Source organism: Hyperoodon ampullatus (assembly GCF_949752795.1).
Source record: "Hyperoodon ampullatus genome assembly, chromosome: 5".
Classification (NCBI taxonomy): Eukaryota; Metazoa; Chordata; class Mammalia; order Artiodactyla; family Ziphiidae; genus Hyperoodon; species Hyperoodon ampullatus.
This window is the reverse complement of record NC_136918.1, coordinates 35,397,937-35,421,656: the sequence shown is the minus strand read 5'-3', so window position 1 is coordinate 35,421,656 and position 23,720 is coordinate 35,397,937. Positions and strand designations below refer to the sequence as shown.

Below are 23,720 nucleotides of genomic sequence, written 5' to 3'. Positions count from 1 at the left end.
GGTTTTTATTTTTAAAATTCTCCCATATCTGTTAGAAACTTCCACTCTCGGCAGCCTCTTAAATGATACCAAGGCTTTAAGAGAAATGTTAAATGGGAGTTAAATACGTACTTTGGATAAAAGGTAAGATCCAAGTTTTAGATACAGTACTTTTCTGCACTGAGATAAACAGAAAAAGGCAGAGAAACAGACGAGTTCTCTGGAACAGATGGTGTAATACAGAAAGAAAACAAAATGAGAAAAGTATTTTAACTTTTAAAGAATCCATTCGATTTTAATTTTCAAAAAACTAGTTTTTTGATGAGTGGTATTTAGGTAAAAATCTCCTAGTCAAATATCCCATATTAAAACATTTTAAGCCTGAGGACTTTAAAAAAATTAATCACTGGAAGTCAAATACAGACTGCTTTTTAAAATACACATTCACAGACACACACAACCCAATTCACTAATCAGAAACTCACTGATTTTGTATGATCTGGTCGTGGGGCAATAACAGGAGGAGGAGTCTCTTCATCATCATCGTCTTCTTCTGTTACTACTGCTGTTTCCGAACTCTTGGTATTCAGCTGCATTTATCACATGAACAAAGTGAGGAAGACAAGTCAAATATAACAACACGTTAAGATATGACTATCTCTCTTTTTCACCATACTTGAAAAAGTATTTAATAGCTCATTTCAAAGCAATAAAACCTCACTGGTTCTAATCTACTCATTTAAAAAGTAAAGGTGGGGGGGCTTCCCTGGTGGCGCAGTGGTTGAGAGTCCGCCTGCTGATGCAGGGGACACGGGATCGTGCCCCGGTCTGGGAAGATCCCACATGCCGCGGAGCAGCTAGGCCCGTGAGCCATGGCCGCTGAGCCTGTGCGTCCGGAGCCTGTGCTCCGCAATGGGAGAGGCCACAACAGTGAAAGGCCCGTGTACCACAAAAAAAAAAAAAAAAAAAGTAAAGGTAATTCTATACGTTACAGAAAAATTTATGAGACAAATGTATACAGTAAATACCAAGTATTCTTAAGAGGGAATTCATACCTTTTATAGAGAATTTTATACCATTTTAACAAGCCCAAAAAGTAAACAATCATTTCATTTGTTAAGACCCAAAACAAAAATCCTCTGGACTTTGTACAGGTCAGAGATTTCTGGCTATTTAAAACAGGTAGATTCACCAGAAGAAGTTGTGGCTAACAAAGCAAAAGAGGAAGGCATTATCCTTTATACAGAGCTTATTATATGCCAGGTGTATGCTAAGTAGGTACTTTACATGTTATTACATATAGTCTTCAAATAACTCCAGGAGACTGTGTCCTCCTAATTGAGGAACTGAAAATAAAATAGCTACTGTTTGCAAGAGGTATTTGTGCTTACATGATAACTTAGATAAAGTTTCAGACAACTCTGAAGATTCTGACAGGCTTCTATTGTTCAGTATATTTCCATAGTCTGTATTCAGTAGGATGATGCCAGAGGAAAATGCTGGCAAGTTCTTTGTATTCATGTTTATATATGGAAACATTATCAAAAGTAGCTAAACTGCTCTAAAGATCATAAGCTTTAGTTACTTTAAGCATCATCTGAGGAAATTCTATTTGCTTAATATGGCTTCCTCAAATAATCAAGTGGCTAGCTAAAAACATATATCAATATTAAGTAGCTATTTCTGGAGGCTGTAATTCATTTCAGAAAGTAAAATAAAAACTGAGATTTGTTTTGGGTAACTTAAATTAGAACAAGAGCTATAAGAAATAACATATTAACTTACTGCTGGTGTTCCAGACGGGAAGCCATCTTTCTCTGAATACAAAACAGAAAATAATGCTAAGTTAACAATTCAAAAAATAAAACAATTTTATACAATAAAAGGAAAAAAAGAGAAAGCAGAGCAAGTAAAAAGTTCTAAGACTGATTTCATTTTAAGTTGAATTAAGTCTTGAGAAAAACAATATCAGTATTCAAACAAGAATTTACACATTATAAACCTCAAATTTAATGGAACTCTAAATTTGCTAAAAATCATTGAATTGTATACTTCAAGTGGGTGAATTTTGCAGCATGAAATTATACCTTAATAAAAAAATTTTATTTGAAACTATACCTGTATTTATTAAAATAAGACAGAAGTCTATTCATAATGATATTTTTCTCCAGCAAACTGCCTATCAAGGAACTTAAAGAAACCAACAGTAACTCTGCAAAGGAAAATTACTGACATAAATTTCGATCAGTATGAAAGCAAATCCCTGAAGATAAAACACAGTTCATGAAGACTAAATATCACAATATTCATTCTGGAGTTTAGAAGAGCAAGTTTTGTTTTACCTTTTAAAATGACCAGACACACACACATGTGAATATACCATTCTCTGTTCAAACACTGATTAAAAAAAAGATTATTCATTTACACAGACTTAGAAGTTGACAAGAAAGTTGGCGACAAATCTGATCTTTTGCTAAGGTTGTACTAGACTATGTAAAAAAGGTCAAGATTTACTAAGTGGGCTCTATTTCTTCCTTCAACACAGCCCTTATTTCAGCGAGAATGCAATCAAATAAGTACAATTAATTAAAACTAAATGTATGATTTTTAGCTCAATCATATTGTTTTTTAAAACTATATGTATGACTTGAGAGGACAGAGAAACATATTAAATGATAACCTGTGATGTAATTAGCTAAATCTACACTGAGGGAAACAGGACAAATGATTCTGTTTCTTTAACAAATAAACTGCAAGAAAAGGAGAGCATGAGAGCAAACAATGTGAGGGAGGGGAAGCCTAAATAACAAAAGATGCAAGAGATACCACAATCAACTGTAATGTATGGATTTTATTCTAATCCTTATTTGAACAAATAAACTTAAAAAACCCCCACTATTCTCTAATTCTTAACTGATGATTCCAATTCTGAGGAATAAATACTTTTAGTTCTAATTCTTATTTTATGTTTATATATGTGATGAGTTTCAATTTTTGAGCAAACATTTTTTACTTCAAAGTCTGTGCATTTATATATAGTAAAACAACCTGTCCCACTGACAATAAATATATTTCTAGTACAAACATGCCTATAAATCAGCCTCTTGCCCTTCTACTGCTGAACTCATTCAAAAGCAGTAAAGAGAAAAAACAAATAAACAAAAGGCCCAAACACCCATTTTTGGCAAAACTAAGAGATTAATATAATCCCCAGACTCCAAATTATACATAAGAGCTGCCCCAATGAGTTTACAAAAGGCAGGATCTATGCAGGGAAAAAAGTAGCTTAGTTTTTTAATTTTTCCAGAAGCAATCTTTTTATCCAGAAGTGCTCCACAACTCTACAATCCCATTTAAGTCAGCCTTTTACCATGGTCTGATGTCTTACCAGGAGGAGTAAAGCTCAGATATTTCTGCTTCACTGTGTTGGAGTCATAGAACTTTAAGACATCCAGCACAGCCTGAGGATTCTTCTTTTGCTCTAGTTTGGTGATATTGGAGGTCTGTAATAATCGAGCCCACTGTTCTGGCATGCCCTAACAAAAAGATATTCAGAAATTAGTTGTTTTAAATTGCTCTAATCAGATCAATTTCCAGAGGAAAGTGAGAAAATATATAAAACAAATCAATCTACATAATTGTAGGTATGACTAAATTCTAAAATGTCTGGTTTTCTAAATCTATTTTGCAAATTATAATCAATAGGCTCAGCTCCCTAGGAAAAGAACACATCTAAACACAAACACTTTTGTAAGAAGAGAAAAGTACTAAGAATTCACAGTTAACATGTGGATGGAAAAGTTAACTTCAAATTTAATACTGAAAGGAAAGGTTTGAGTACTGCTTTATAGATGAGTCTCAACTTGGTAAACTTACAGTGAATTCTCCAGTAACAGCATCAAAGCCAACATGGATGGTGTGCTCAAAATCAGATGGAGGAGAAATTTCTGGCCTTTCCTTCTCTTTCTTCTTACTTCCTAGAGGGCATTAAAAAAAGAGCCTCTTTAAACAAGATTAATAAAGGTACTTATAATCATGTTTATAGTTTTCCCAAAACAGACTAGGAACAAAATTATTCTAAAAAAGAAAATTTCCCTAAAAACACTGGCTGATAGGAAACTGATAAATCAAGTACAGAAACCTATTCTGCCATCAAGGGCCAGGGTTGGGGGAGAGGGGTGGAGGGGGAGGGTGTCAACCTGTGTTCTGATTAAAGAGGCACACAGACTAACAGCACCAGGCCTGAATAAAAGCCCTCAGGGCAGAAGAGAGAGCCCCTTAGATTATCTGTTCTCTCATAAATAACTACACCTCAGATGCCGAACAATCTGGAAAACGAAGTCTATCAAGTCCTATTTCTAGTGAGCTATACTCATCTAGAAAGAGCAATTTACATTACTATGACTATGGATAATATACACCATACAAACAGGTAGTTTACAAGGACCACATCGCCTTTCTTGTGCAGCAACTCTAACTCTTCCTTTTTATTGACATTAATAACTGTTACATTTTAAGATTTCCCAGTTCTTCTGTGGTTCCGCCAATTATTTTTACAACATTTCTGCCGCACACCTATCAATAATATTCTCTGTAAATTCAAACACATCAGTTCCTTTTTTTCCCCCACCTAGCCACCTTGCTCTCAGATCCTCTTGCTCTAATCTGCAGTAGTTTATTATGCGGAGGCTTCTGGCACAGCTATTGGTCCTAGGTCATTCCTTCACTTTTAAGCTGTGCTAGAATCTATTTTCTGTATCCTGTGCTCTCCTCTTCTGGTATACACCCTTGTTTTAATTGATAGTTCTTGACTAACTATATATGTATTTAATTGATAGTTCTTGACTATATATGTATTTAGGTTGAAAATAATTAGTTTTAATTGATAGTTCTTGACTAACTATATATGATAGTTCTTGACTAACTATATATGTATTTAGGTTGAAAATACCATCCCCCTTTGAATTTCTTCTAATTTCCAGTGTTGCTATTTAGAAGGCCAAAGCCACTTTCTCATTCTGAACCACTGTTGAAAATCAATTGACCATATATATGCACAGGTCTATTTCTGGATGTTCAACTCTCTTGCAATAATCTCTTTACCTTATGCCAATAGTATAAGACTGCCTGGATTACTGTAGTTTTATAATAAGCATTGAAACTACACAGTATAAGCCTTGTGACCTTTTCTTTCTTTTTTTCTTTTTATTTATTTTTAAAAAAGAATTCACAAGTTTTTGTTTTATACATATATTTTTAATTTTTTTAAATTTATTTTCTTTATTTTTTTCAGCTGCATCCGGTCTTAGTTGCAGCATGTGGGATCTTTCGTTGTGGTGTGCAGGCTTCTCCCCAGTTGTGGCACTCGGGCTTCTCTCTAGTTGTGGTGTGCAGGTTTTTTCTCTCTAGTTGTGGCGTGCAGGCTCCAGGGCATGCGGGCTCCAGAGTGCATGGGCTCTGTAGTTTGTAGCACATTGGCTCTCTGGTTGAGGTGCACGAGCTCAGTAGTTGTGGTGCACAGGCTTAGTTGCCCTGTGGCATGTGGGATCTTAGTTCCCCAACCAGGGATCAAACCCACGTCCCTGCATCGGACGGCAGATTCTTTACCACTGGACCACCAGGGAAGTCCCTGACCTTTTCTTTTTTAAAAAAATTGTTTGGCTGTATTCTAGGTCATTTGCATTTCCATGTGAATTTTAGAATAATCTTGATAATTTCCAAAAAAAAGCCTGCTGGGATTTTGATTTGGACTGCACTGAATTTATAGATCATTTTAGGGAGAACTGATTTGTTAACAATATTGTGTCTTCTAATCCATGAAAATAGTGACTCTCTCCACTTATTTAGGTCTTCTTTCATTTCTCTCAGCAATGTTTTATAGTTATCATTGTACAGATCTGTTACTGCTTTTGTATGATTTCTGCCACAGTATTTCAAAAGGTCTGATGCTAATGCAAATGGTACAGCTTTTAAAATTTCAATTTTCAATTGTTCATTGATGGCATAGAGAAACTGATTCTTAAATACTGATCTTATATCCTGAAACCTTACTATTAAGCCTTACTTTTTGTTTCGGTAGTATTTTGTAGCTATCACAGAATTTCCTATAAAATTTCAATTATGTTGCTGGTGAATAAAGACAGCTTTACTTCTTCCTTCCCACTCCGAATTCCTTTCATTTATTTTTCTTGCCTTGCTGCACTGGCTAGAACCTCTAGCACACTGTTGAATAAAAGTGGTGAAAAGGAAATCTTTGTATTTTTCCTAATCTAAGTAGGAAAAGCCATTTTTTCTCCACCAAGTTTGATACCAGGGGTAAGTTTTTCAAAGATGTTAAAGGTATTTCCTTCTATTTCAAATCTGCTGAATGCTTTGATCAGAAATGAATATTGGATTTCGTCAAATGCTTTTTCTACATCTATGGAGATGAACGTATGGTTCACCTTTTAAATTTTGTTAATATAGTAAATTACACTGATTGATTTCCAAATGTTACACCAACCTGCATTACTGAAATGAAATCCACTTGGTCGTGATGTATTACTCTTTTTGTACACTGTTGGGTTGTAATTACTAAAATCTTGCTAAGATTTTGTATCTATGTTAATGAAGGATATTGGTGTGCAGCTTTCTTTTCTTGTAATGTCTTTGGTTGGGGTATGAGTAATGCTGGTCTCATAAAATGATTTGGGAAGTATTCCTTCCTATTCAATTTTCTAGAAGTTTGTGTAGAATTGGTAATGTTTCTACCTCAAATGCTTGGTAAAATTCACCAATGGAGCGCCATCTGAGTCTTTGTGGGAAGGCTAGTAACTATAAACTAAATTTTCCTAAGAAATATAGGGTTTTCAGGTTACATTTTTTTTTTGAGTGAGCTTTGAAAACTTGTGTCTTTCAAGAATTTTTTTCACTTTAATGTGTTGAATTTTTTTGTATATATTTGTTCATAATACTACCTTCTTTTTAATATCTGTAAAATGTATAGAGATACCATCTCTGTCATTCTCAATATTGATAATTTGTGTCTTTTCTGCCTCCCGACTACCCTGTCAGTCTTGCTAAAGGTTCACCTATTTTATTGGTATTCTCAATGAATTAACTTTTTACTTTATTGATTTTTCTGTATTTTTTTTATTTCACTGATTTCTGCTTTGATTTTTATTATTTCTTTTCATCTACTTACTCTGGATCTCACCTGTTCTTCCCTTCTAGTTTATTAAAATGGCTTAGCTGAAATCACTGATTTGAAATCTTTCTTTTCTTTTCTAATATGGATGTTTTAAATACTATAAATTTCCTCTAAGTACTGCTTTAGCAGCATCATGCAGATATAGATGTCTTGAATTTTCATTTTCATTCAGTTTAATGTATTTCCTAAATATTCTTTTAATTTCTTCATTTATTTGGAAGTGCTTTTATTTACTTTCCAAATATTTCCAGGGATCTTTCTGCTACTGATTTCTAACTTAATTACACTGTGGTCACAGAATATACTTTGTGATTTGAATCTTCCTAAATTTATCGAGACTTTAAAAAATGGCCACAGAATACATCTTTGTAAATGTTCCATGTTTACTTAAAAAGAATGGAATATTTTATAAAGGTCAATTGGTCAAGTTGGCTGATAGTTTTAGCAATTTTCTATCTACTTGTTCTACCAATTATTGTGAAAGTGTACTGGAATTTGCAATTATAACTGTATTTGTCTATTTCTTCTTGAAATCTGTTTTTTGTTTCATGTATTTTGAAGCTCTGCTATTAAGTGCATAAATGTTTAGCTCTATTACACCATATTGATTAACAGACCCTATTATCATTATAAAATAAATTATTCCTTATCCCTTAACTAGAGGAATATTTATTGCTCTAAAATCTACTTTGTCTGATATTAACAAAGCCCATCCAGCTTGTTTTCATTGCTAGCATACTTTATTATTTTTTTAAAGCACCAGTGCTCTTTTTTTTTTTTTGAAGCTGTTCACAGTCTTTTTTTAAAAAATTATTTATTTATTTATTTACTTGGTTGCACCGGGTCTTAGTTGCAGCTTGCCGGCTCCTCAGATGCGGCACGTGGCCTCCTTAGCTGTGTCATGTGAACTCTTAGTTGCGGCACGCATGTGGGATCTAGTTCCCTGACCAGGGATCAAACCCTGGCCCCCTGCATTGGGAGTGTGGAGTCTTATCCACTGCGCCACCAGGGAAGTCCCACTGTTAGCATACTTTAAAAGAATTATTTTATTTTAACCTAGTTTGTGGCTTTATATTTTTAAAGTGGGTTTCTTATAGGTTGCATATAAATTTAGGTCTGCTTTAGCAATCTGTTAATCTCTGCCTTTTAATAAACAGGGTGTCTAGATCAGTAACATTTAATGTGATTGCTATAGTTAGGTTGAAACCCACCATTCTTTCAGTTGTTTTACAATCATCTCTATCTATTCTTTGTTCCCACTTTCTTTTTTTCTTCTTTTGGATTAACTATGTATTTTTTTTTATAATTACCTTTTTTCCCCCTTCTATATGTGTCTTTTTCTTTCTGACAGCCTTTTTTTTTTTTTTTTTTGTGGTACGCGGGCCTCTCACTGTTGCAGCCTCTCCCATTGCAGAGCACAGGCTCTGGACACGCAGGCTCAGCGGCCATGGCTCACGGGCCTAGCCGCTCCGCGGCATGTGGGATCTTCCCGGACTGGGGCATGAACCAGTGTCCCCTGCATCGGCAGGCGGACTCTCAACCACTGCGCCACCAGGGAAGACTGACAGCTTTTTTTTTTTAACAGACTCTTTTAGAGCAGTTTTAGGTTCACAGAAAATAGAGCCTATGGACTTCCCCGGTGGCGCAGTGGTTAAGAATCCACCTGCCAATGTAGGGGACGTGGGTTTGATCCCTGGTATGGGAAGATCGCACATGCTGCAGAGCAACTAAGCCTGTGTGCCACAACTACTGACCCTGTGCTCTAGAGCCCACAAGCCACAACTACTGAGCCTGCGTGCTGCAACTACTGCATACTGAAGCTCGTGGGCCTAGAGCCCATGCTCCACAAGAGAAGCCACCGCAATGAGAAGCCCGCACACCACAACGACGAGTAGCCCTTGCTCGGCACAACTAGAGAAAACCCGTGCACAGCAGCAAAGACCCAACACAGACAAAAAATAAATAAATAAAACAAAAATTAAAATAAAAAAATTTAAAAATTAAAAATAAAGAAAATTGAGCCTAAGGTCTGGATGTTTTTAAGATTTTTCTATCATTGGTTTTAAACAATGATTATGTGCTTTTGTGCAGTTTTCATCATGTTTCCTGTGCTCAGAATCCACTGAACTTCTTGAATCTCTGGGTTTATAGTTTCCATTAAATTTGGGGGAAAAAAAATCAGCCATTGTTTAAAGTTTTCTATTTGTTTTTTTTAAAATAATTTTTATTGGAGTATAGCTGATTTACAATGTTATGTTAGTTTCAGGTGTACAGCAAAGTGAATCAGTTATCCATATACATGTATCCACTCTTTTTTAGATTCTTTTCCCATTTAGGTCATAACAGAGTACTGAGTAGAGTTCCCTGTGCTATACAGTAGGTCCTTATTGTAAGTATTGTTTTCTAAATGTCTCTCCTTCCCCTCCTTCAGAGACTTGTTATACTTACATTAGTCTGCATGAAGTTGTCCCATGGTTGTTCACTTTTGTTTCAGTCTTTTTTCTCCAAGTTTTATTTTGATGGTTTCTATTGCCATGGTCTTCAAATTCACTGATCTTTTACTCTGCAATGTCTAGTCTACTGTTAGTTTTGTCCAGTGTATTTTCCAACTCTAGAATTTTAATTTGTTCTTTTTTATCTCTTCCTTTGCTTTTCCTTAATATGCTGAATCCTTCCTTTGGGTTCTTCAACATATAGGATACAGTTATTTAAATATTTTAATGTCCATGCCTACTAATTCTATCACCTGTGTTATTCTGGAATTGATTCCCATTGATGGATTTTACTCATTTACTCATATTTATTTACAAATATTGATTGGATACCAGACTGACATTTTTTCCTTGTTAGGTGCAGATATTTTTGCATTCCTATAAATATTTGTGAACTTTGTTCTGGGACATAGATAGGTGATTCTTAGCTGTCTACTCATATAGGAGAGAAACAAATTTAGAAACAGTTGATCCTTTTAGGTATTATTTTTAAAGCTTTGTTAGGCAGGGCTAGAGCAGCATTTAATCTAGGGCTAATTCTGTCCTGCTACTGAGGCAAGACCTCTATCCAATATTTTGTACTCTGAATAGTGGGAACAGGAAATATTCTGGGCCCTGTGTGAGGTTTAAAGGCTGTTCCCTTTTATAATTTCCAGTGGTTCTTTCCCTCCAGTTTTGGGTAGTTTTCTCACACACATGTGCTACTGAAGACTCAAAGGGGACCCTCTGCAGATCTCTTTTTCTCTCTCTCTGTTCAGCTCTTTACTCTCTGATACTCTGACTACAAACTAGCAGCCTTGGCACCCCCAAATTCCCAGTTCTGTTTTTCAACTTTATGAGACCACTTAATTGTCCCTCCCTATTGCTGTAAACTCTTCAGGCAATAAGCTGCATCAATTATAGGACTCAATTCATTTGTTTCCCATCTCTTTGGGATCACTTTCCTTTACTATTTGATGTCCAATGTCTTGAAAACTGTTGTTTTGTACATTTTTTCCCAGTGTTTTAGTTTTTTTAGATGGGGAGATAAATCTGGTCCCTGTTACTCCATCTTGAGTGGAAGTATAACAGGTTTTGTTGTCTTATCTGTGGTATAATGAAACTTCAGGATGATGTGATTTGATATGGTCTTCATTCATTCACTGTGTTGAGCACTCAGTGAGCTGCTTCAACCTAGAAATCATATTCTTCAGATCTGGACATTTTTTCCTATTATTTAATTATTTTCTTCTATTTTCTTTGTCATTATTAGTTAAATAAGTCCATCCTGGTCTGATCTTGTAACTGTTACCTTTTCTCTCATATTTTCCATCTTTGTAGTTTCAACAATCTGGGAAAATCTTCTTGACTATCTTCCAATCCTTTGCCTATTGATATCTTTTGTTTGTGTTGATAATCTTAACTGTTGATATTCCAATAATTATTTCTCATTGTTCTCTGATCATCTTTTCTCTGAAAATACTTTTCCTGTTTCATGGATGCACTTTATTTTCTCTCTTTGAAGATTATATAGTTTATGTGTGTGTATACGCTGGGTTTTTTTCCCTCCCTGTTTCTTCTACATTCACATTTTACCCCCTGTTGTTTGGACTCTCTTATGTTAAGGGTTTTTCTCAAATGTCTGGTGATGCTTTGCTGTCTACTCGTACAGAAAAGTATTAAAAAGTTAACTGGGAGATAAGTCAGGCTTTTCATTAAAGGTGAGGATGGGTGTGGAGTATCTGAAATATTTCTCCCCAGGACATTCTGTTTATCCAGAAAAAAATCGTTCATTCTCTTGTCTGAGGGCTTTGACTCAAGGTACAAGTGCTCTAAAAGCAGGGCAGAAGAAAGAAGTTCAGCATGTTAACTTTCCTGAATCTGTCTTTTTCATTTTGGTTTTATACCTTTTTCTGACTCCTCTACAAGAATAAGGATTGTTATAAAGCAGAAACTAATTAAAAAAATGCTAAAAAAAAAAAAAAGAATAAGGAGACTCTCAGATTTAATTCTCCTCAAATAAATATAAATATCTTTTTGTTCTTTTGTTCTCCCAGAGGATGGAGTTATATTTGCATGCCTATGGGATAAAGGAGGGGCCCTGAGGGCCTTCAACACATCCTATATAAATATTCAACTAATTCCCCCTTTGCAGCCTATGTATTACACACAACCACACACACACACACACACACACGAATTGTGTACCTCTAAATCCTGAGCCTCTGAGATTTTTACAAGGGAAATTGGTCACTTCTCATAAACATTCCCCTCTGTAAACACTTAGGATATGTCTTCCTCTGTTCTGCTTAGTCAGTTACCATTCTCCACCACTTCACTCTTCCAAATATGTATTGAAATCTCTTGTATACTACTGTCTCCTCTCCCGTTCTCTTTGTCCTTGTGATAGAAAAAATAATTCTTTTTTTACTGTTATTTTAGTTGTGTCTGGGGAGGGAGAGTAAATAGAGGCATGTTTAACCATTAGATTCTCCTAATAGGCTATGGTAGGAGGGCAGCACACATTGGTCATGGAAAGGAGCAGAGGGAAATGCAACTGTTAAGCCTAATATAAACTTTGCTACCTTTACTGAAATGCACACTTACATCTCTCATAAACAATCTTTCATATTCCATTAGACTGTGAATAACCTGAAGTCATGCCCTCTACTTTCTCTATTATGTCCCTTGACTTCTAACTTGGTATCCTGCATACAGGGGGAAATATTTATTAACCAACTATAAACTAATAGTTGACGACTCTTTATACGGCTCTGAACTGCTGACAGAAAAACATACAATTTCATGCACTATATAAAAGTATTTGTTTCTTCTTTTTATAAAATCTGCTCAGTATCCACTTCTGATATGTACATAGTTGGGAAAGATGCAATTTTCTTTCTTTCTTTCTTTTTTTTTTTTTTTTGTGGTACACGGGCCTCTCACTGTTGTGGCCTCTCCCGTTGCGGAGCACAGGCTCCAGACGCACAGGCTCAGCGACCATGGCTCACGGGCCTAGCCGCTCCGCGGCATGTGGGATCTTCCCAGATCGGGGCACAAAACCATGTCCCCTGCATCGGCAGGCGGACTCTCAACCACTGAGTCACCAGGGAAGCCTGCCATTTTCTTATATGACCCTGATTACAGATGACTGGTCCAAGGTAGGCATCTAATTCAAGTCATGTCAGCCACAGTTGCCCACATACTCCCAGACAGTTAGATTGGTTCAGGGGTGAATACATAAACTAAGCCAGAATTAGGACCCTTAGAATCAGTCTCTCACCAGTGAATATAAGAAATAAAGCCCAGGAACTGTTGAGGGCTGTATTTCCCAACACACAGAGAAAAAAAATCAGTCTGATATAGAAAAGAAATATGACCAGATACACAGAAAGCAGGAAAACTAGACATATAGCAGGAGAATTCCCGGTTCCTGTTGTATCTAAGGCCCAGCCATATTTTTCAACTTGGGAATTTTGAAAAATTTAGAGATATTTAATAGAAAGTTTCATATATGTTAGGAGTATAGAATAAAGAGTTAAAAGAAAGAAGTGAAAATGATTAAGCAGAACTTGAAGCACAATACCCTAAAAATCTGTTTAATTTCACTTGTTTTTATATAACACACATACACACAAATACTCCTTTCATTTTAGTAGTCTTAGTAGGAGGGGAAAGGGATATTAAAAACAGTATCTAAAACAAAAAGATACTGAGGCATGTCTCAAATCAAACAATGTGCTGGAAGGATATTGCTATGTAAACAGAATCACTGCTTTATAACTCTGGAATCCAAGAGCTATATGGACAAACAACAACAAAAAAACCCCACAATCATCTACTTACAGGATATCCACCCAGCAACTGGATCACTTGATGGGAAGTAATGGCCCAGGGAAAGAAACTTCTTTTAATAAAAATGCACAATTTTTTAGTGGACTAGGGAAAAAAAGGATTCTTAGCATCATTTTTCAACTTCATAAGACAACAAAACAAGCAGGCAGGCAGCAACCTTCAGCTAAGAGGTGGGTACCCTGAGTGATGTGCTGCACAAAAGGTACTTGAAAGAATCCTAAATATGCCACTACCATATCCTTAAAAGCCACCATTACTTAGGCTACATTTGAGCTAGAGTCTAAGGCTAAAAAAGCCCCCATTTCTTCAAAAGGAAGACTTTTCTGTTTAACAGAATCAGTGATTACTGATTACTTTGTTCTTTTGACCCAAAACAGCTTCAAATTGGTGACCTAAACTTGTTCCATCATACAGAAGGGTATTCTCTAGGAAATAGAGGAGTATGGACTACTATTATTAATCTTAGAACTAGATTTTTAGACCAGAAAGAATATTTACAGTTCTAAGTCTATCATCTTCATAAACAACTAGAGGTGAAGGTGCATATAGGTTGAATAATTAGATACAAAAATCGCTTTAGTTTATAAATACACACCATTCACCTCTAGCTAACTGAATAGAGCTTTTAAAAATAAGCCAAGACAATGGCTCACTGACATTTTCGTTTTTCGTTATCAAAACTACTAGACTTGCTAAGCCCATTTCTCACCTGGACTACTGCAAAATCCTCCTAACTAGTTTCCAACTTCAGTCTTAGACCTCCAACAAAACCTATTTTCTAGACAGCTACTAGTCTCGCCTATTTAAGACAGAAATGTGACCAGGTCTTCCCACTGTTTAAAATCCTGTAATGGTTCCCCAGGAAACAGAATAAAATCTGAGCTCTGTAGCATGGAATACAAGGCCCTTTATGAACTACTCCCTGCCTACCTCTTTAGCCTCTTCTGCTACCTGTAGTTTCCTACATACATCATGCTATTATTCTCTCTTCTCTGCTTTCACACCACACTTGACCATACTCAGCTCCACGAATGTGCTATGATCCCTCCCGTACCTGGGCCACTGAAACTCTTTTCTAGGCACAGAACATACTTTTTAACTGTCAAAATCCTCCTATTTTCACTTACTCATCCTTCAGCCTTCAGCTCTAATATCCCTTCTTTAGGAAGCCTTCCCAGATATTACAGACATCTTACTCTATCCCTATTATCATTTTTCACAGTTTGTAATTATATGTTGCAGTCTTTTATTAGTGCATGAGGGCAGGGATATCATCTGCCTTGCTGATCATGGAATCTCTGATGACTCACAGAGTGCAAAAGATACATAATTAGCAGGGATATGAAAAAGATTTATTCAGTCAAGTTGTTATAAAAGGTACAATTTCTAATGTTTTTAATTTTTGCAGTGACATGAAAACCAATAATGAATAACTGAAGATACTCTAGATTTTTTTTTAATGAAAATATTAGCTGTCTGTTTAGTAATAAGGACAGCAATAAGGGATGTAAATTTGAGCAGAACAAAATTAATATCTCTAGACGAGGCTTTACATTAGAGTTGGCAAAGATCTTAGGGTCACTGTAATTTTTTTAAATAAAAATACAATTTTTTCCCTTTTATCCTTCTGTTTAAAGGTGATAGACCAAGCACATATTGTAGCTCTCCCCTTCTACACCAAACCTCTTTATTCACCATGGAACAAAATCTGTGAGGAATGCCCAAAGATGAAAAGCAATTAGGATAAAACTAGAGAGAGAAACAGCAGCTCAGGAAGTGGACAGGAGAATGAAATTGCAGATGGATTTCTGTATTCATACAAGCATGAATGTGCATACACATTCACATTCCTAACCCTCAAGGTTCAGGCCCTGTCAGAGGTGTTAGCTCCCAAAAAAGAAACTTTAAGTGTGGGAGGTTGGGTTGGAAAGGGAGAAGAGCCCCAGGAACAGGAGGAATCAAAGAGCACCCCACCCTCCAAACATCTTCTTCTCTCTCAGTCTAAGTGAAAATTATGCACTCCTAAATATCTCCCTCCAAGTAGATGACAGAGACTCTGCAGATGTTCTACTCTCAACTACAAAGCTGAATGCAATTCTCCCCAACTTGCCCTACAAATTCAAGGCAATTCTAATCAAAGCATCAACAGTTTTTTTTTTTTTTTTTTTTTTTTTTTTTTTTTTTTTTTTGCGTTACATGGGCTTCTCACTGTTGTGGCCTCTCCCGTTGCGGAGCACAGGCTCCGGACGCGCAGGCTCAACGGCCATGGCTCACGGGCCCAGCCGCTCCGCGGTATGTGGGATCTTCCCAGACCGGGGCACGAACCTGTGTCCCCTGCATCGGCAGGCGGACTCTCAACCACTGCGCCACCAGGGAAGCCCATCATCAACAGTTTTTTTAAAAAAGTACATGATAAGCAAAGTCCAAAATTTATACAAAAGAGCAACGGGTCAAAAGATCCTGAAGAACCACATGGTACCAGATTTGCTCTATCAGTATTAAGAATTATAAGCTATAACAATTAAGGCAGTCTTGTATTAGTGTAGGTACAGAGAAATGAGCCAATGCAATAAAAGAGAAAACACAGAAACAGATCCTGGCATACATGGAAACCTGATGGATAATGGCTAATACTGTAGGTTAGTGGGGAAATGATAAAAGTTTCAATAAATGGTCTGGGACACTGGTTTTAAAAAAAAAGTGAAAATGAATCTCTCTTTACAAATACACAAAAACCAAATCCAGACAGTTCAAAGGTTTAAACTGTAAAAGCCAAATTATAAAACTTTTAGAAAAACCTAAGAAAATATCACCTCTAGTTTGGCAAAAAATTCTTAAAACACAAAAAGCTCAAACTTTACATAAAGGAAAGAAACTGATCAATTCAACTACACCAAAATTAATAACTTCTATTCATCAAAAGATACCACTGAAAGGGTGAAAAAGCATACTGCAACCTGGAAATCTATATTTAATAACACATAGCTGACAAAGGATTGGTATATAGACTATAAGGAATGTTTAAGGAAAAAGAACTCAACAGAAAACTGGACTAAAAAACAGGTATGTCACAGAAAACACAAATGAATAGTAAATTAAGATATGGAAAGACACTCAATTTCCCAAGTCATCAGGGAAATCCAAATTAAAACCACAATGAGATACCATTTCACACCTCCCAAATTGGCAAAAATTAAAATCCCATAATACAAGAATTGGCAAGGATGTTCAGCAATAAAACATTTGTGTTCTGTGGGTGAGAATGAACATTAAAAAAAAAAACTTTAGAAAGTAATTTGATAAACCTAGTCAAGTCAAACATGGGAATACCCTGTAACCCAGCAATTTTACTCCAAGTATATAACTGAGAGCAACCTTTTAATCTTTGGCCAGGACCCACATCAATACATTTTACATCCTGACACACACACAACTGAAACAAAAGTTTCATGAAACTTTTGTAATAACTCGATTTATACTGTGTGCAATAACTCTATTTATACTCCATTTCATTTAGTGTCATCCACTATATAGATTTCATAACTCACTACTGCAGTGGTTCTTAATATTATATGCACATTAGAATCCCCTGAGGTATTAAAAAAATTAAAAGCAAAACTAAAACTGATGCCCAGGTAAGCTCCGGAAGACTGATTCAATTGGCCTGCGATGGAGCTTGGACACAGATTTATTTAATTAAGCTTCCCAAGAGATTCTAATAAGCAATTAGAATCAAAACGACCTGATGTCTCAAAAGCATTGCCCTAGAAAAATACTTCCACATGTCCACCTAGAGATATGTTCAAAATTACCCATAGTAGCATTGTTCATGAAAATAATCCAAATGTCTATAGATCGGAGACCAGGTAAATAAACTGCCATCTATTTATACAGTGTACTAGTATACAGCAATGAAAATGTACCACAGCTACATATATCAACATTAGCAGTAAAAAAGAACTACAGCTATATATATCAACATAAATCTCAAAAACATGAGGTTCAGTGAAAATATACATCCTGAAAATATGCATATAGTATAGTATGATTCCATTTATAAAATGTTCCCAAATAGGCAAACCCAAACCATATATTATTTGGGGATATTATGTCATAAGATTATAATAAAAAGCAAGAAATAAAAAATGCAAAATTCAGGATGGTAGATACTGTCGGGGGAGGAGAAGGAGGAAGAGGAGGGGTAGGATGGGGTGTGGCCGATGGGGACTTCAGGGCATACTGGTAAAATTCTATGTTGGGTGGTGGGTACAAGGGTGTTTATTAAAATATATACATTATGTATATTATACTCTTTTGTGTATGATGTCACCACAAAACCAAAAACATAAAGCAAAATTCTATTTATGTAAAGTTCTAAAACAGGCTGAACGGATCAAAGGTGAAAAATCAGACAAAAGTTTCCCAAAGGTGGGGGAGGAGTAGACTGTTTGGGACACAATGTGAAAGAGTTTTCCAGGGAGATGGAAGTGGTGCATAATGTGATAGGGGGATAATGACTATGGCTTACACAGGTCTGTCCATTTGTCAAAACCGTAGTTAATTTTCATGCATTTCAATATATGTAATTTTAACCAAAAAAGTAAGTGGAGAAAGAATGATGATTGTTGAAGCTGGGTTACAAGGTTCATTAGACTGTTACACTTTGTATAGTTTGACATTTTCTATTTTTTAGAGAAAGGAAAAAAGGAATTGGATAAGAAAGGCAAAGCTTTTTTTTTGTTTTTGTTTTTTTTTTGCGGTACGCGGGCCTCTCACTGTTGCGGCCTCTCCCGTTGCGGAGCATGGGCTCTGGACGCACAGGCTCAGCGGCCATGGCTCACGGGCCCAGCCGCTCCGCGGCATGTGGGATCCTCCCGGACCAGGGCACGAACCCGTGTCCCCTGCATCGGCAGGTGGACTCTCAACCACTGCGCCACCAGGGAAGCCCAGCTTTTTTTTTTTTTTTAAAGAGCTTGTAAAGTTTTAAGATTAGCACTAAAAAGTTATTAAATCTTGAAAATAATAAGCACAAGAAAACAAAAGACTTCAGAAATCACCAAAAAAAAACTGAATGGATGTTAATTACAGACCTCAAAAGCTGATAAACCTGAAGGCAATCAGAGCCTTCCCTAGGACCCCCAGGTACCCTCACCCTCCCTTTGTTAGCGGGGGACCTTGAATTAGTTACCACTGGTAAGTATTAATATTTCTAGGAGAAAAGAAAAGAAAGGGGAGTTAATGAAGGAGGGTAAAACTGGAAGATTCTCAGTGTGATCAGAGAGATAGGCATGCTCTGCTACATTTATGTAAATGCGTGTTCAATTTGCTCACAAACCCCACCACCCTACCATTTACCCAAAGTGCTGGACTGTCCACACTTTCTCCCTCATTTAGTGCTCCTCTCTTCCCCTTTCCAAGGCTGTCCCCAAGTACATGTTTTTATCCTATCTTGAGCATTCTCCTACCCCAATTTTGCATTCTGCTCTCCATAGGCAAGTAATATCAACCCTGTGAGCAATTACTTCTGGTACTAACCACCATAAATTTTTTTCTAACCTCCGCAATTATAAATACTGTGTTTACACTGCCATTTTTAGGTTTTCTTACTTTAAATACACTGATTTACAACTATGGAAGATTACAATTTAGTGCTCTCCAACACATCCACTTTTTCTGCCTTCTTCCCATGCATACTTTTTGGTTCATTTCCTGATTTCCCCCTTTATCTTTTATTTAATCCAATCTAAGTAGATACACTTTTCATTCCCAAACATGTCAAATACACATGCTACCACTTGTTAAATAAACTTAAAAAACATATATTCATGAGGCTTTTCAGTTACAACCTCACATGAAATCTTAAAAATAAGAGGAAAATTAGAAATAAGAGATATACACCAAAATGAACAGTTTTTCAACTGCTCAATGATTACATCCTGCTGGCATATCTAAATTCTCTAAGACTTGATTCTCTATTAACTATACTACCTCATTCAAATTTTCATTGATTATGTATTTTCAACTCTCAAATTAAATGTGTATTTATTATTATATACAAAGCACTGTTTTCTTCCTCTAGGGTTTACCTCTCCATGTAAACTTAGACATATATAAGTGGAAAAATACCTTTACCTCTACTTATATCTATTACTAGCTGTCAGAGCCATACTGTCATGCTTAATATAATAAAACAAACTAATCCCTTTTATTCTAAAATCCATTACAGTCCATAATCCCTTATCCAATTCTAAAATCCATAAAGCTCTGAAAACCAAGTTATTTCTTTAGGTTTGGCACCAAAACAAATTTAGTGAATTCAACTTATGTGAGACTATTTATAGTCTTTATTCTACTTTGTGTGACTAGACCAGTGGTTCTTAACTGGAGGCAATTTGCCCCACAGGGGAATCTGGCAACGTCTGGAGACATTTTCAGTTGTCACAACTGGGTAGGAGGTGCTACTTACTAACATCTAGCAGGTAAAAGCTAGAAATGGTGCTTAACATCCTATAGTGCACAGGTCAGATCCCTGCAACAAGGCATTATTTGGCCCCCAAATGTCTATCTTACTGAGGCTGAGAAACACTGGACTAGACTCTTGTTTATGGAAGATCCATTTATGTGTTGACTACTGAGTGTTGCCTCAGATGAATCTGAGGGTGTTATAGAATACATGATAAAAAGACGGCATTACTGCTACTCAAAAGTCAGAAAAACTCTTAATTCCAAGCCACAGTTGGCTCCTGAGATTTCAGACAGGAGACTGCAGACTTTATATTTCCATTCTTCTAATAGCAAGTCTTTCTCAAATATCACGAATCTCATTAATGTTAGGAAGCCATGAACTGTGGCCCAAGCCTTAGAAAATGAAGGAGGGGAGTACAGAAATTCACTGGACATAACAAATAGAATGAGCAACAACTTTTGTTTTATTCTTTTCCATTACAGTTTAAAATAAACTAGCCTTCCTATTTTTTTCTTTTGTTGGCTGCACCGCACGGCTTGCGGGATCTCAGTTCCCACCAGGGACTGAATCCGCACCCTCAGCAGTGAAAGCACAGAGTCCTAACCACTGGACCACCAGGGAATTTCCAAACTAGCCTTTCTAATAGTGCCTATATACCACCATCAATTGTATGTTTACTGTTCTCACCATAAAAGATATCAGCTTATTATACTTTAATTAAAAAGATATCAAAACCAATAACATAAAATAATAACTGTGACTCTTGAAACCACAGTAGCTATTTACCTTTCTCTGTGCTTGAGAATATAGAGATGATTTTATTCCTGGGCTTTTTTTCCTCTGGAACAGAGGGCAAAGGTTTTAAACTGTGATTGGCTGACAAAGGGTCTTTGCCTCCAGTGCTAAAAATGGTACTGCTCATTCGCACAGGGGGTGCTGGAGGCTTGTCTTCCAGTTCTCCGTTATCAGACATGATTCAGAATTACGATATGGCCTGAAACAGAAAGGCAAAAACATACAGTTAACAACAAGGTAAAAAATAGTATGGACAAGCACAAAATAGTATTAATTACCTCCTCAACTTTAAATTAGAAAATGTTACCCATTTAAAGCTGTAAAACTTAAGAGATGAAATTAGTTGCAATATAGGCAATCTCCCCTGACAAAGTTGGTAAATGGCTAGCTGAGGGAACCTTTGAAAAGTCATATCCCATTAAGAGGACTATGATAATTTGGGGGAAGCAAGATGACACTAACATATCAGAGTATATCCACCTATTCAACTGATTCTAAGAGTAAATGTTCCAATGAACAGACAACATAGAGTCTTAAAAAAATAATAATTTGAAGAGGGAGACAAGACTATGTCCTGACCAGCCAATAATAGGATATATGTCTCTGATAGGTCTACTTCTAGAGCAGAGATAGGATGCTTGCTACTAAAAATATAAACCAATAGCCTCCAAACTGATTCCATGCTTGCTAGCTTTGTCATTACAACTTAACCTCAATATGAACTTTCGTAAAGGATAGGAACGTGCCACTGATACAATATTTGGTTTCTCTGAAAATCTGACCATCTAACTACATATGTTAGTCCCTTCAAGTCTGGGAACACTGACAAAAGTAAATCCAGAGTTTGGCCAAATCCCAAGGTTCTGTCATCCTGTGATGCCCTGTCCAGGCCGTCAAGTTACCCTCCTTATCCACATGGCTAATTCAGCAGAAATGTCAACCTTGTTTATATATATGTACACATATCTATTTTATGTCTTTAAAAAAAAGTAGATTACACACATTTAAAATCAGCAGTGAAGGAGAGGGGATGCCTAACTTATAGATGAGCTCTGATACAAAAGTATATATGTTAGGAAATAATACCTCACTAAACAAGATTTTGATTGTTAATTAGATCCTGATTTGATTGTAACATTATTTAATACATGTAAGTGAACGAAACTTTGTATATGTACAATGAAAAGAATGCAACTGTTTTAAGATAAAATTAATAATAATTTAAAAGATTTTTATTTAGTCTGAATGCTAGTAGCTGAAGAATAGTAGGTGGTTGCTAGACAGTGAGGGGAATGGGATGTGACTTTGGGGGAATGAAAATATTCTGGAATTAGACATTGGTAACAGTTGCACAACCTTGTGAATATATTAAAACCACTGAACTGTTAAATTTCAGCTATGTGAATTATATCTGAATTTAAAATAGGAATTAATAATATTTACCTCATAAAGATTAAATGAGTTAATAATTGAAGGCTGCTACTATTACTATAATGATATTATTATTTATAAGATTCTATGCTAGAAGTTGGAGAAAAGAGGACTTAATTCTTCTCCAAGAGTTCATAAACTACTGGGAAAGACCAGCACATACATATTTAAGTTAGGTTATGCCCTTTATCAACATTTGTTCTCAACACATGCATATTAAAAGCCACTTTGTTTCTTCAAAGCAGCAGTTCTCAAAACATTTTGGCCTCAAGACCACTTCACACTCTTAAAAATTACTGAGGATCTCAATTTGTGTTTACGTGCATTCTATCTATATTCACTATAAGAAATTAAAATAAGTTACTTAAGTATTTACTTCATTAAACCTATTACATTACAATGTTATTCATAAATAACATTTTTATGAAAAATAACATTTTCCAAAACAGAATATAGTGACAAGAGTGGCATTAGTTTACTTTTCTGCATATCTTTTAAATGTCTGGCTTAGTAGAAGACAGTTGGATTCTCATATCTGCTTCTGCATTCAATTTATTGTGTTATGTTTTGGTTGAAGTATATGAAGAAAATCTGGTCTTACACAGATATGTAGCTGGAAAAGGGATAGCTTTTTTTAATAGCTTTCAGATAATTGTGGATATTCTTTTTTGATACTACACCAAACTCAACCTTCATAAGGTTAGCTATGGACTCTGAAACCACAGCAATAATTTTTTTGTACTCTGTTACATTAAATCCATTGATTTCTCTTGCACTCTGAATGGATCTTTTACCCATGAATGAATTTTGTAATGTCATGAATTGATTATCTGGAAAGTACTGGCTCACTCAATTATTAAGATATTCCAATGTTGACACTTCATTATACAATAAAAATAAAATCACATTCATTAATATCACCACTGATCTCATCAGAAAAGTCTAGGTATTGGGAACCTGTCAAACTCAAGAAAGTGAATACAAGTTTTCTAAAACTCTAATTTTCATTTGAAAATTTAAATTATCAATTAACAACAAATTCTGTCACTTCATTCATTTTCGAGAAAATGTCTGCCAAATACCTAAGTCTGAACAACCAGAGTTGTTCAGTGGGCCAGTCGTTCTTTCAAATAAAAATGGTGTTCCAGGAAATGGGGCCTTTTTAAGCTCAATCATATAAGTGGTTTTCTGTAAGACAACCATTTCATACTTCCTAAGTACCTTATGAGTACTTCCCATTTTGCTATACAAAATACTTTAAAAGTAAACTCAAAAGTAGAGATATAATAAGGTTAGTAATTTTATTGTTTCAAGTACATTCTTTTTTTTTTTTTTTTTTTTTTGCGGTACACGGGCCTCTCACTGTTGTGGCCTCTCCCGTCGCGGAGCACAGGCTCTGGACGTGCAGGCTCAGCGGCCATGGTTCACGGGCCTAGCCGCTCCGCGGCATGTGGGATCCTCCCGGACCGGGGCACGAACCCGTGTCCCCTGCATCAGCAGGCAGACTCTCAACCACTGCGCCACCAGGGAAGCC

General features: G+C 36.0%; 1 protein-coding gene across 1 annotated transcript in view; it reads right to left on the bottom strand.

The window, feature by feature from the left end:
• The window catches only part of PAK2 (p21 (RAC1) activated kinase 2), a gene marked incomplete at both ends in the record, with an annotated part of 37,714 nt that extends 16,781 nt beyond the window's left edge, over positions 1–20,933 (bottom strand). Inside the window, 5 exons of the mRNA XM_079704743.1 lie at positions 465–569; positions 1,765–1,796; positions 3,368–3,515; positions 3,856–3,956; positions 20,747–20,933. Coding sequence (XP_079560869.1) covers positions 465–569; positions 1,765–1,796; positions 3,368–3,515; positions 3,856–3,956; positions 20,747–20,933 — 573 coding nt within the window. The remainder of the gene's footprint in view (positions 1–464; positions 570–1,764; positions 1,797–3,367; positions 3,516–3,855; positions 3,957–20,746) is intronic.
• Positions 20,934–23,720: the final 2,787 nt, after the last annotated feature.